Source organism: Hypanus sabinus, chromosome 3 (assembly GCF_030144855.1).
Source record: "Hypanus sabinus isolate sHypSab1 chromosome 3, sHypSab1.hap1, whole genome shotgun sequence".
Classification (NCBI taxonomy): domain Eukaryota; kingdom Metazoa; phylum Chordata; class Chondrichthyes; order Myliobatiformes; family Dasyatidae; genus Hypanus; species Hypanus sabinus.
Window position 1 is genome coordinate 57,005,465 of NC_082708.1, and position 14,007 is coordinate 57,019,471.

The window sequence follows — 14,007 nt, forward strand, 5'->3', positions numbered from 1 at the left end:
TGAGATTTCTCTGATCCTCAGTCAATTTTGGCAACTGGCTCCCTCGAATTACCATCCCACGACTGGGTCCAATCCTACAAATGGTTCTCTCCAGCATCTTCTCTCTTCATGTCCCGCCAAACAAAAGCCCCAAGGCCAACCTTAGTGTCCGTCAGCAAAAGACCTCCCCCCACCAGTTCCACAATCCTAATTGGATGGCACACATTCCTCATCACCCCTTTACTGCGACAATAATTCAAACAGGTTGAAAGCTTTTACAGAACTGCTAAATGAAGTACCTACAGTGTAAAGGTAAAAACATGAACCAGGTATTACACATTAATGGTACTGAAGTCAAAGCGTTGAAAGTTTCAAGTTCGTAGTAGTGAATATCATCAGCAACCTGTCCTGGTGCAATCATATTGATGCCATGCCAAGAAAGCTCACCAATGCCTCTACTTCCTCATCAAGCTAAAGCCATTTAGCATGTCCCCTTTGACCTCACCAATTTTTATCACATTATCCAAATACTCCATGGTTTAGTAAGGGAACTGCTCTGCATGTGATCCCAGAAACTGCAGAGAGTTGGGTCAAGCTCAGCTAACCATGGAAACCAGCCTCCCCTCCATGGATTCTGTCTATACTCCTTGCTACCTTTGTAAGGTAGCCAGCATAATCAGACCCCACCCACCCCGGACATCCTCTCTTCTCCACCCATACCCCCACTTCCATCGAGCAGGACATACAAGTGCCTGAAAGCATGTATCACCATGTGGTGAACTATATATACCTGTCTGGACACGCCCTCTGCTGACTGCTCCTGTGGCTCCTCCCACAGACCCCTGTATAAAGGCGATTGAGGCCTGAGCCCGGCCTCTCTGTCTCCAGGATGTAGTATGGTGGTCAACCACTGCTTGTTCCTTCTTCCAGTCAATAAAAGCCGATATCTCGCCTTTACGTCTCAGAGAGAGTTATTGATGGTGCATCAATTTTATTGACTGGAAGTTTTAAAACATGGAAAGCGTTTTACGTCCGGAAAGATTGGATTTGGACCCCCAAGACCCTGAAGCAGCTCTTGCCTTTGAACTCTGGCTTGCATGCTTCCAATCATAGTTGGAGGAGGTTAGTGCAACTGAACTCGTTGTTATGCACCGAATTCTCCTCTCGGGGGTCACCCCGAAAGTTTACTCACTTATCAGGGGCCTGCTGACCTACGAAGAGGCACTGGACGCCCTAAAAAGACAGTACCTGCGGCCGGTGAACACCATCTACGCAAGACATTGTGTAGCTACGCGATGACAGCGGCCTGCAGAGACAAGCGCCCAGTTTCTCCGAGTCCTACAGACATTCGTGTGAACTTGTGACTGCAAACGCTCACGGCGGAACAGCATGCGGAACTCTTGGTATGAGACGCCTTTGTTACAGAAATCAGGTCAGTGTATGTGCGGCAGTGGCTGCTGGAAAATGTCGATCTTACCTTATGCTCGGCGATCGAGACGGCCGACATGCTGGAGGCTGCCCTGCACAATGCTGACGCTGTCCAGCCACGCGATCCCCCGCTGGTTCCATGGACACCTCAGACCCTGCCGCCGGCGGTTCCCGCGAGCGAATTCACCAACGCTGCTGCCAGTCGCGATTCCACAAACTCCCCAAACTCGACCACAGCTGCTGCCAGTCGCAAGCCTGCGCAGTGTTACTTCTGCAGACTCGAAAAGCACCCCCGAAAATGCTGCCAGGCCCGAGAAGCTACCTGCTCCAGCTGCGGGAAGAAGGGCCATTTCGCCAAGGTCTTTAAGTCTAAACCATGAGCTGGGCCAGGCAGCGCTGTGTGTGAGGCATGGGGGCTGCCATCTTGCCTGCCCACCTCGTGCGAGGCATGGGGGCTGTCATTTTGCCTGCCCGGATGGGGGCGGCCATCTTTGTCGGTGCCACCTGGCCCCACCCCCGACCCACCGGTGCTTACCGGGCACCAAGACGGCAGTTCAACTCTGGCCACCGTAACCCTCGACCAAAGCACCCCACCCCAGCTTGCAAGGTCAATGATGGACATCCTGGTGGAGGGACACAAGACTAGCTGCCTGTTTGACATGGGCAGCACTGAGAGTTTTATTGACCCGGACACGGTGCAACGCTGCGGACTCATGACACGGCCGGTAAGCCAGAGGGTCACCTTGGCTTCTGGGTCGTATTCCACAGACATCCGGGTGGGTTGTGTAGCGACATTGGTGGTGCAGGGCACAGAATATGGGAACTTTGTGCTACTGGTCATGCCTCAACTGTGCGCACCTGTGCTATTGGGGCTGGACTTCCAGAGCCACCTCGAAATTGTGACTATGGCATATGATGGGCCCCTCTCACCACTCACTGTCAGGAATTCTCAGTTTTATGGGACTTCGCCATATACCCCACTACTGACCACACACACACACACACACACACACACACACACACACACACACACACACACACACACACACACACACACACACACACACACACACACACACACACACACACACACACACACACACACACACCCCCACCCAGCACCATGCCGACAGCTGCGCTACTGACACCACTTGCAGCCTCTCCACCCTCAAGATCCCTCCCCCACCGCTGTTCACCAACCTGACCCCCAACTGTAAACCTGTGGCAACTAAAAGCAGGAGGTACAGCGCGGGGGACAGGGCCTTCATTCAGTCAGAGGTGCAGCGGCTGCTCAGGGAGGGGATCATTGAGCCAAGCTCAACCCTTGGAGGGCAAAGTGGCTGTTGTTTGGACCGGGTAGAAAGATAGGATGGTCGTGGACTATAGCCAAGCCATCAATAGGTTCACGCAGCTTGACGTGTACCCCCTACCCCACATCGTGGATATGGTCAACCAGATAGCTCAGTACAAGGTGTACTCGACAATAGATCTGAAATCCGCTTATCACCAGCTCCCCATCTGCTCAGAGGACGGCCCTTACACCACCTTTGAGGCAGACGGCAGGCTCTATCACTTCCTGCGCATCCCATTTGATGTCACAAATGGTGTCTCGGTCTTCCAGAGGGAAATGGGCCGGATGGTGGACCAGTGCCAACTGAAGGCCACATTTCCCTGTCTGGATAACATCACCATCTGTGGTCACGACTGGCCGGATCACGACGCCAACCTGCAACGATTTTTCCTAGTGACCAAAGCCCTGAACCTTACTTATAATAGGGACAAGTGTGTGTTCGGAACCACCCGACTCGCTATCCTTGAGTATGTCGTGGAAAACGGGGTCATTGGCCCTGATCCCAACCGTATGCACCCCCTGTTAGAACTCCCTCTTCCCACCACTCTCAAAGCCCTCAGATGGTGCCTGGGCTTCTTTTCCTATTACGCCCAATGGGTCCCCCATTACGCCGACAAGGCCCGCCCCCTGGTCAAGTCTACCACTTTACCCCTCTCTGCCGAGGCCTGCACGGCCTTCAGCCGCATTAAAGGGGACATTGCCAAAGCAACAATGCATGTGGTGGACGAGACCATTCCCTTCCAAGTAGAGAGTGACGCCTCCAATTTCGCGCTTGCTGCTACCCTCAATCAGGCAGGCAGGCCTGTAGCATTCTTTTCTCGTACCCTTCAAGGCTCTGAAATTCGGCACTCCGCGGTGGAGAAAGAAGCCCAGGCAGTAGTGGAAGCTATTAGGCACTGGAGGCACTATCTCGCCAGCAAAAGGTTCACTTTGCTGACTGACCAGCGCTTGGTTGTGTTCATGTTCAGCAACCAACAGCGGGGCAAAATCAAAAATGATAACATTTTGTGGTGGAGAATAGAACTCTCCACCTACAACTATGATATCCTGTACCGGCCTGGAAGGCTCAATGAGCCCCCTGATGCCCTATCCCGGGGAACGTGTGCTAGTGCACAGCTCGACCAGCTATACGCCCTCCATGCACATCTTTGCCACCCGGGGGTCACCCGATTTTACCATTTCGTGAAAGCCCGGAACCTGCCTTACTCCCTGGAGGACATTAGGACGATGACCAGGGACTGCCAAGTCTGCGCTGAGTGCAAACCGCACTTCTATCGTCCTGAAAAGGCGCAACTTATCAAGGCCACCCACCCCTTTGAGCAACCGAGTGTTGACTTTAAGGGCCCCCTTCCCTCCACTGACCGCAATGTCTACTTTCTCAATATTATCGACGAGTACTCGCGGTTCCTCTTTGCCATCCCCTGCCCCGACACCACTACCACGTCTGTCATAAAAGCCCTGCGCCAGCTCTTCACTCTGTTCGGATATCCCTGCTATATCCACAGTGATAGAGGGTCATCCTTTATGAGTGATGAGCTGCGCCGGTACCTGCTAGCTAGGGACATTGCTCCTAGTAGGACCACGAGTTATAATCCCCGGGGAAATGGACAGGTGGAGAGGGAGAATGCCACAGTGTGGAAGGCCACACTTTTAGCCCTTAAGTCAAAAGGGTTGCCGGTCTCTCGATGGCAGGAGGTCCTCCCTGAGGCACTCCACTCTATCCACTCCCTGTTATGTACGTCCACCAATGCCACCACTCACGAGCGCCTCTTTTCTTTTCCCAGGAAGTCTGCCACTGGGACCACCCTACCAGCTTGGCTGACATCCCCAGGGCCAGTGCTGCTCCGGAAACATGTGAGGAGTAATAAATACTCCCCGCTGGTCAAGAGGGTTCACCTTCTACATGCGAACCCCCAGTATGCCTACGTGGTCTTACCTGATGGGCGGGAGGACACGGTCTCCATCCGCAACCTGGCACCCGCAGGAGCAGCAGACCACTACCCCGAACACTTCACGGTAACTATGAACCCTGTACCCGAGGTGACACCGCGCACATCAAGCCCTACACAGACTCCTCACGACATTCCTATACCAGGCGTTTCGTACACGTATATACCAGGTGCCTCGCACACGCGTGAGGGATCACTGACGCCTAGTGGGCTGACACCTCCAGTTAGGCCGGAACCGGCACAACCACCGTCTCCGGTGCAATCACCACCGGCGCCTGTGCAATCACAGCCAGTGCTATGTAGATCGCAGCGACAGATTCAACTACCTGATAGACTTAACCTGTAAACATACTTGTAAGAAACTTTGCCACTTAGGGAATCTCTTTTAAAACAAATGGGGGGGGGGGGTGAATGTGGTGAACTATATATACCTGCCTGGACACGCCCCCTGATGACTGCTCCTGTGGCTCCTCCCACAGGCCCCTGTATAAAGGTGATGGAGGTCTGAGCCCGGCCTCTCTGTCTCCAGGATGTAGTATGGTGTCAACCACTGCTTGTTCCTTCTTCCAGTCAATAAAAGCCAATATCTCGCCTTTACGTCTCAGAGAGAGTTATTGATGGTGCATCACACCAGGCTCAAGGAAAGCTTTTATTCCACCACTACTAGATTCCTGAAGAGACCTCTGATGTGCTAAGGTGGACTCATCCGCATAATCTTCCTCACATAAAGAATAAGCGAGGTAGATTATGCGGACGGGTCCATCTTAGCTCTTTCAGTAGCTTGTATACTTTATTCTGCATTGATTCAGTTTTTCCTTATTCTAGCGGAATGCACCATATAATCAGGTGATCTGTAAAAACTGTGCAAGACAAGATTTTCACTGTATCTCAGTACTTGTGAGAATACTGTAATAAACAAATACCGATATCAATATAGTACTGATTCTGAATACAGTGCCTACAAAAAGTATTCATCCCTCCCCCCCACCAGAAGTTTTCATGTTTTATTGAATCACATTGGATTTTTTTTTACACACTGATCAATACTGAAAACTTCCACTGGGGGTGGGGGCAGATGAATACTTTTTATAGGGTCTATATTGATCCAGCTTTTGTCTGGTTGCTCCACATGTACTTGTGCAAAGCTGGATAACTATTTGTGATCTCCAGCAAAGAGTACCATAATTGCATTTCAGTGATCTTTTTTTTTCTTATTTGTACCATTTTCTTATTCGACTAATAAAGCAAGTTTACCATTGGTGAAGTCAGCAATATACCTTATTTCACAGGGTATATTTTTGTAAGCTCACATAGAACTACAAACAAGAATTGTAAAAGACAAATAGACTTGAGAGTACATGATAGCAACTGTTTTGCAGTGGTAATGTGGGTTCAGAAAGCAATTAAACACAGATAGGATTGTGGGCTTATAGATGCATGGTGTAGAAAATTAAGGAATTATATCAAACCTCAGTAAGGCACTAGCATGGCTACAACTGAAGCATTGTCTAGTTTTCAGGTGATTCATGAAAGATGTGAAGGTTTTATATGAGTTAAATAAAGCATCTACCAAAATGGGCCCTGGCATTGGAAAGAGTGGAAAAATTCAGGATGCTCTCCTTGGACCAGAATAAGTGAAGGTACGATGTGAAAGCAATGTTCAAAATCATGACTGTTCCACAGGAGCATAACGAATATGAACAGGTTGCACTGGTGGAAAGATCAGGAACCAACAGACACTGGTTTAATGGTTTAATGAAAGAAACATTTTAATTATAAAAATATTAAACTTTATAAATACAAGTGTATACAAAGCCCAAATGTCCTTGCACTTATAGGAATATTGAAATCTCTACTGAGACTTAACTATTATTCTATTAACAGTTTACAGCTTTATTTTGTTAAACATGATTATAGTTAGAGTCTAATACAAATAATCTCAGTTAAATGGTTTCATTTTTATAAAGCTCAAAATATACATAATACAAAATATCTGTACTATGACATCATATTTAGAGCACTTCAAATTTCCTTTTCATGGATTGATATAGAACATAGACAAAAATACATATCTCTTTCAGAAAAACAGCGCCACCATTTCTATGATGAGATGTGGGGTGAACCTTTGTATCATGGAAATACATATTCCAAAAGAAAAATGCTCCTGTAGTAATTCAAGGTTGTTAAATTTTTTTATATCCGAAGTCTAGTAATATGTATCTATCTTCCTCCTCTAGGTATGTATATAATGTTCCATTGCTTTCTGCTTTTATCCTTTTCAGATCTACAGTAGTTCTCCATAAGATTATAGATCATTATGACTGAAAATGATCAGTTTCAGATCACCTTTTCTCACCCATGACCTGATGGCTCAGCATGTAGATCCCCACATTCCTGTTGTGTCTGAAAAGTGACTCAGAATCCATAGTTTTACTTTTTGCATATCCATGGTTTCCATTTGTTCACTCTGTCTACCCTTGTAATTGCATAGAGATATATCCTGCAGATACCCTTATGTTATTCAACAGGAATTCTATCAGGTCAGGACTTCAAACTAGAACAGAACATGGCACTTTTGGCAAAACTTTCCTATTGTTCTCTGCAGTTACAGTTTGCATCATAATAAAGTCAGTTATAATACAATGTTACCTGAAACAAATTTATATTAAACAACATATCTGAATCTTAAATGTACTCCCAGGAGGTGTAAAGGAAGATTTAATAGGTAATGGAATATAAAAGGGGTAAGTTGCTTGGCGAGGGGCAAAGAGTGGCTGAGTTTGGAGAGTGTAGGGATGGAAAGAACAGAGAGTTTTGAAAAACTTCTCAGTGTGTTGAGGTGTTTGGGTTGAGTGAGGGAGTTCTAACAATGGATATAACTGGATACCTCATCAAAAGACATCCAAAGCAACAGACTGAATGCACTGCCCAGACTTATGAATTGCATCTGAGAAAATAAGTTGAATTCTGTGCACTATACAGTTGTAGTCTTCATTGTGAAATGCATTAGGAGCTTTATTTTTATTATTCTATAATACAAAATAAACACTTTGCAGTAAATTTTTAAATTGATGATTATCATATTGTAAAAGAATCAAAGTCACATTCAGGATTTCATAGGATGTATTTTTCTGTAACAATGATTTAACATAGAACATAGAACAGTACAGCATAGGAACAGGCTTTTCAGCCCACAATGTAATGCTGAACCAATTAAATGAGTAATCAAATGGCTAACTAAATGTATCTCTTCTGACTACACAATGTCCATATCTTTCAATTTTCCTCACATTCACGTGCCAATCTACATCTCTCTTAAAAGTCTCTAATGTATCAGCCTCTACCACCACCCAGACAGGATATTCCAGACACCCACGGTGGAAAAAACTTGCCCCTCACAGCTCTTTTGAAATTATGCCCTTAAATATATGCCCTCTGAATGTTGGAGAAAGATATTGCCTGTCTACTCCATCTGTGTGTGTGTGTGTGTGTGTGTGTATGCCCTTAATTCCTGGTGGAGTCATTGGGGCGCCATCAGGACAAGCTTTTTGCACTGAACTTTTTGGTGATTGCTCATCGTACGACGTGTCTTGGGCATCTGAAACTTGGCGGAGCCCATCCGTCACTAGTTTTTTTTTATATAAAGTCGAGTTGCTAGCTCGACACTCAACCCAGGCACAGATGGAGAGTGTGCAAGGGAACTGGCCGGATTTGAACTCTGGAACTCTCGCCCCAAAGTCCAGTGCTGATGCCACTATGCCACTACCTGTGCCTCTCATAATCTTATAAACCTTTATCAGGTCTCCCCCCCCCCCCCCCGTGTCTCTGGGACTCCGGAGAAAACAGCCCTCTTGTTATAGTACATGCCCTTTAATCCAAGCAAGTTCCTGGTATACCTCTTCTGCATTGTCTCCACAGCCTTGACATCTTTCCTATAATGGTGCGACTAGAACTATATGCAATACTCCAGATGCTGCCTAACTAATATTTTATAACACCTCAGGGAAACTTCCTGCCTTTTGAACTCAGTGCTGTGACTAATAAAGGCAAGCATGCCATATGACTTCTTAACCTCCCTACCAACCTGTGCAGCCATTTCCAGGGAGCTATGATCTTGAACCCAAGGATCCCTCTGTTCATCAACACTGCTAAGGGTCTTGTTCTTAACAGTGTACTGCCTGGTTATATTTCACCTACCAAGGAGCAACACTTCACATTCGGCTGGGCTAAACTCCATCTGCCATTTCTCTGCCCATATTTGCAACTGATCTATATCCCTCTGATTTCCTTTCCAAACTTCTGTCGACACCACCAGCAATCTTTGAATCATCTGCAGAATTACTATGTTAGAAGTTTATAATTATAAATACAATTAAAGCTAAATCTTAAATTTATTAAAGTTTGATTCATAATTTTCTGTTATAACACTATAATAGAGTAGAATTTTGCCTGAGCATATCCACGTATACAACTTAGATTCTTAGGTAAGTTTAATATCATGTTTGTATTAATTGTTGAACCTCTAATTTCTATGAAAAATTCAATATATTGGCTAATCACAGAATAGTGACCATAATGACAATGTGAAAGATGAACTGTGGGTCAGTGGAATGGAACTATATCATGCTACAGAGCGAACATATGTGCTGACCATACATATAACATGATTGGATTAGTTAAAGAGTGGCCAGAAAGATTTTGACATTGATAAAGCAAATAAAAATACCTTAAGTGTAATTGTGGAATCTGAAGTGTAACAAAACGTGTGAAATACATTAAAGTATCAAAGATAAAGCCTTGAACCTGCCTGCTTCTTTGCATCGGCATTTTGTTCAGTGGTATAAGTAGTAGCCAAAAATGCTTGAAGTCAAAGGACCGGATCTTCAATCAACAGCAATGCACATCATAGGAAACCAAAGAGGGTTTCTCACCTGAGACTAGTAACAGCTCAGTCTTAAACTAACTGATGATTGTAACAGAAAATTAGTTTGAAATTACCTTGTGGTTTTGATTATTTAAAAGCAACATTCTTTTTGAAGTTTGTTACAAACCCTTTGTAGAGTCCCTTATCAATTTATAAATCGAATTGTCACTATAAGGAACAGTGTACCACTCTTTGCACATAGGAAAGTGCAACGTCAAAGTAGTATTTGCATATTGCCCAATCTTTTATATTTCTGAAATAACAGCAGTTTCTCAGAACGCAAACCTTTCATAAAAGATGAAAGGTTATGGGCAGATTAGAAAATTCATAATGTAGAGATGCAGTTTAAAATTACCTCAGATTATAAATTGATTAATATAAGGGGTCTCCAAATTATAATGTCTCAACATTGCTATATTTTAATGTGTACAATTATGATTTTTTAAATTATTTTTAGATAGTTGTTTACAAAAATGCTTAAATGAAGTTATTACTTTCCTTGCAATTCATACCTGCAATTTTAATGAAAAATAAGCCAGAAATTAAAGAGAACAATACTGCAAAAGGAGCTGCCATAAAAGACCAGCCATAATTTACACCAAAATTCAAATTGGTTATAATGGAAGTGCAATTAGCAATGTCTCCCGCAATCATCTGAGATACTGCTGAAATCCAAACGGCGTACATGATAACTGACACGGTGAAAGACACACCTAAGTACAAAGGTGATAAAATGAACTCAGTTAAAACATTTTTAGTAAAACTTATACAAAATAAAATGTACATTAACCTGAATTAATAAAATAAACTTATACAAAATAAAACAGGCTGCATCACTGTCTGCTATGAGAGGACTATTGCACAGGATTGGAAGAGGCTGCAGCAGATTGTAAGTTTAGTCGGCTCCATCTTAGGTACTAGTCTACAAAGTACCCCAGACATCTTCAAGGAGTGGTGACTCAGAAAGGCAGTGTCCATTATTAAGGAACTCCAGCACCCACGACATGCCCTTCTATCACCGTTACCATCAGGTAAGAGGTACAGAAGCCTGAAGGCACACACTCAGCGATTCAGGAACAGCTTCTTCCCCTCTGCCATCCAATTCCTAAATGGACATTGAACCCTTGAACACTACCTCAATTTTTGAATATATATTATTTCTGTTTTTTTGCATGATTGTATTCTATTCAATATACATATTCTATAATTGATTTACTTATCATTTTTTTCTTCTACATTATGTATGGCATTGAACTGTTGCTGCTAAGTTAACAAATTTCATGACACAAGCCGGTGACAATAAACCTGATTCTGATGTTTCACTGTTTTTTTAAAGGCTGCAATTTTTTTCCGATATATTTTAAGCAGCTAACTTTAATCTAGTTGATGTCTTTAGTAAATATCACTCTCATTATTAAAATGTAAAATATTTATTTAATATCTAATATTTGCTACATTATACATTAAACATTGGAAAGTTATTAATCACTTCTATTTATATAGTTTTCCAGCAGTACGTATATACACACAGTGAGTCAAAAATGAAGAATTTAGGATAAAGAATAATGAACCTGTTCAGGCAAACTGCGGTAGAAACATGTGCATGTTCTGTAATTTTTCAGGATCTAATTAAGCAGACCAAACTACACTCTGAACCATGAGTTTTTGAATCAGCCCAAGTACCATATCAATACTTACGTAAAAATCAAAACAACTGCCTAAGTTGGAATTCTAATATAAAACATGCTAGGTGAAATGTCAATTGTTTTTCTTGCCACAGATATGATCTGACCCGACCTGTTCAGTATTTCCAATATTTTTGACAGATTAGCCCAAGCATAAAAGTTATCATCAATGTCTAAAAATAAATGGAAGCTCCATAGAAGAAGGAGGTTGGCCTTTAGCCTGGTCTGCCTGTACTATCTTTCACTGTGGTCATCCCTAATTAATGAATTAACACTACGTCCATTGTGCTTTTCTCAATACCTTTTCTCGCTACTGCCATCGAGGGTGAGGTACAGGAGCCTGAAGACACACACTCATGGTTTCTAGTAACAGCTTCTTCCCATCTGCTATCAGATTTCTGAATGGACAATGAACCCATGAACACTACCTCATTATTTTCTCTTTCTGTACTACTTCTGTAATTTTATTTTTTATATATACATATTTCTGTAATTTATATATTTTAATTATGTATAGCAATGTACTGTTGCTGTAAAACAACGTATTTCATGACAGTGATATGCTGGTTCAGATTCTGATACTTTGTAAGACCTTACAGAGTTTCCTGTTTACCAATCTCAAAGTTAAGTTAAGCAATGTCATGAGATCAACTTCCAGTTTACAGGCCACTCACTGTTGCTTCTAAATTTACTCAACAGATAAAAGTAGGAGCAGTGGGTATTTGGAAGACATTTATTGAGCTGGTTGATTCCTCTTCCTTTTCTTAAAATGGAAGTGGGAATAATGGAGGCAGGAATACAATTTGCCAGCCCATCCTGCTAAAATCTATTAAGTTATGTGGTGGAAATTCTTTTGCTGTTCCTGTCAGAAGTCCGGGCACAGATGTAGACTGTCATTCGAAGGCAAGGAATCTGATTGAACAAACCACTCACTTCTCAAACCAATAGCTCTGCTGCCTGGATCCATGGGGAGGAGTCACGGAGTCACCAAGCCCTTAGGAAACATTCGGTACAGAGTAACACCGGATACAAGTTTCTACACATTCCCAAAAGGTGAAAGAGCAAAGTGGCTGAGGGAAGGAGAAACAGGCTCACAATGGAAGTCAGATAGCAGAGCAACAAATTAGCTGGAAGAGAATGTCCTAAACCATTCTCCCTTTGATCTGACTTCTCACCTCCAGCCTATTGGCTACTTCAAACAGCACAGCTGTTTGACTGCTCCCATGACAGCATTTAAAATACTGCTGACTAGCTGCAGATGTGCACTGCAGCAAATGAGAGAATAATATACTCCTGCATTGTTTCCATCAACATACGTATAAAAGCTGGATCTTAAGAATAATGCCTAAGTGACGAGTAACGTGTAAGTGAAGAGGGTGGCAGGATCACTGGTCGACCCATGAAGTGTATCAGGAAAGGTTTCAATGCTGGGGGTACTTTGCCTTGGAATAGGAACTGAATCCAAATGTTAACAGAGGAAAAGATGCATTAAAGTGCAATACGTAATAAAGACACTATTAACTCCAATAAGAGAATATGAAAAATTGAATTAAATAGGTAATGCAAGAAGAAAGCAAAAAAACATAGTGAGGTTGTGTATACAGGTCACTGTCCATTCAGAAATCTGATGGCAGAGGGAAAGAATCTATTGCTGAAATGTTGAGTGTGTGTCTTTACATTCCTATACCTCCTCCTTGATGGTAGCAATGAGAAGAGGGCACCCTGTGTGATGGAGGTCCTTAATGATGGATGCCACCTTTTTGAGGCATTGCCTATTGAAGATGCCTTCCATGCTGGGGAGGCTGGTACCCATTATAGAGCTGGCCGAGTCTGCAACTTTCTGCAGCTTTTTCTATCCTGTGCTGTGGCCCTGCCATAACAAATAGTGATGCAACCAGTTAGAAAGCTTTCCACGATACATCGTTAGAAATTTGCAAGAGTCTTTGGTGACATACGTAGCAAATCTCCCCGAACTCCTAATGAAATATAGCCACTGTCGTGACTTCTTTGCAATTGAATCAAGGTGTTGGGACCAAGGTAGATTCTCAGAGACGTTGACTCCCACTGCTCACCCTTTCTACTTCTGATCCCACTATGAGGACTGTTTATACTCAACTTCCCCTTCCTGAGGTCCATAAACAACTCCTTGGCCTTACTGACGCTGAGTGCAAGGTTTTTGCTGTGATCACCACTCAACCAGCTAGTCTATCTTGCTCCTGGATGCCTCCTCATCACCATTTTAAATTTTGATAATAGTGGTGTCATCACAAACTTATAGCAGGCATTTAAGCTGTACCTAGCCACACAATCATGGTTGTAGAGAGAGTAGAGCAGTAGGCTAAACATGTATCTTTGAGGTGTGTCGGTGTTGATTGTCAGCAAGGAGGAGATGTTATTTCTGATATGCACTGACTGTTGTGTCCTGATGAGGAAGTCAATGATCCAGTTGCAGAGGGCCCATGTCTTTGATCTTGTTATATCTAGAACATGAAGTCATACTACATCAACCTGTAGATGATAAACATCCACAATTGACTTCACAAGACTAGTACCAGAGAAATCAGAATCAAATTTATTCATAAAATTGGACCTCGCCCATGCCCAATTACAAATGAATGCTGAGTAAGATAGTCAGCAGTAAATGGCCATCAATTGGCAAAATTTATTCAATGGAATCAATTTTCCAGTCAA

The 14,007-nt window shown here is 43.4% G+C and overlaps 1 protein-coding gene across 2 annotated transcripts in view; it reads right to left on the minus strand.

Annotated features, from left to right (window-relative positions):
• Positions 1-6,456: 6,456 nt before the first annotated feature.
• LOC132391345 (uncharacterized) overlaps positions 6,457-14,007 on the minus strand; it is a 57,378-nt gene continuing 49,827 nt past the window's right edge. Inside the window, exon 8 of one of the 2 annotated variants that reach the window (XM_059964402.1) lies at positions 6,457-10,344. In XM_059964402.1, coding sequence (XP_059820385.1) covers positions 10,109-10,344 — 236 coding nt within the window. In that variant the 3' untranslated portion in view covers positions 6,457-10,108. Of the gene's footprint in view, positions 10,345-13,476; positions 13,797-14,007 lie in introns of those variants that run through there. The other variant, XM_059964403.1, reaches the window with a different exon arrangement.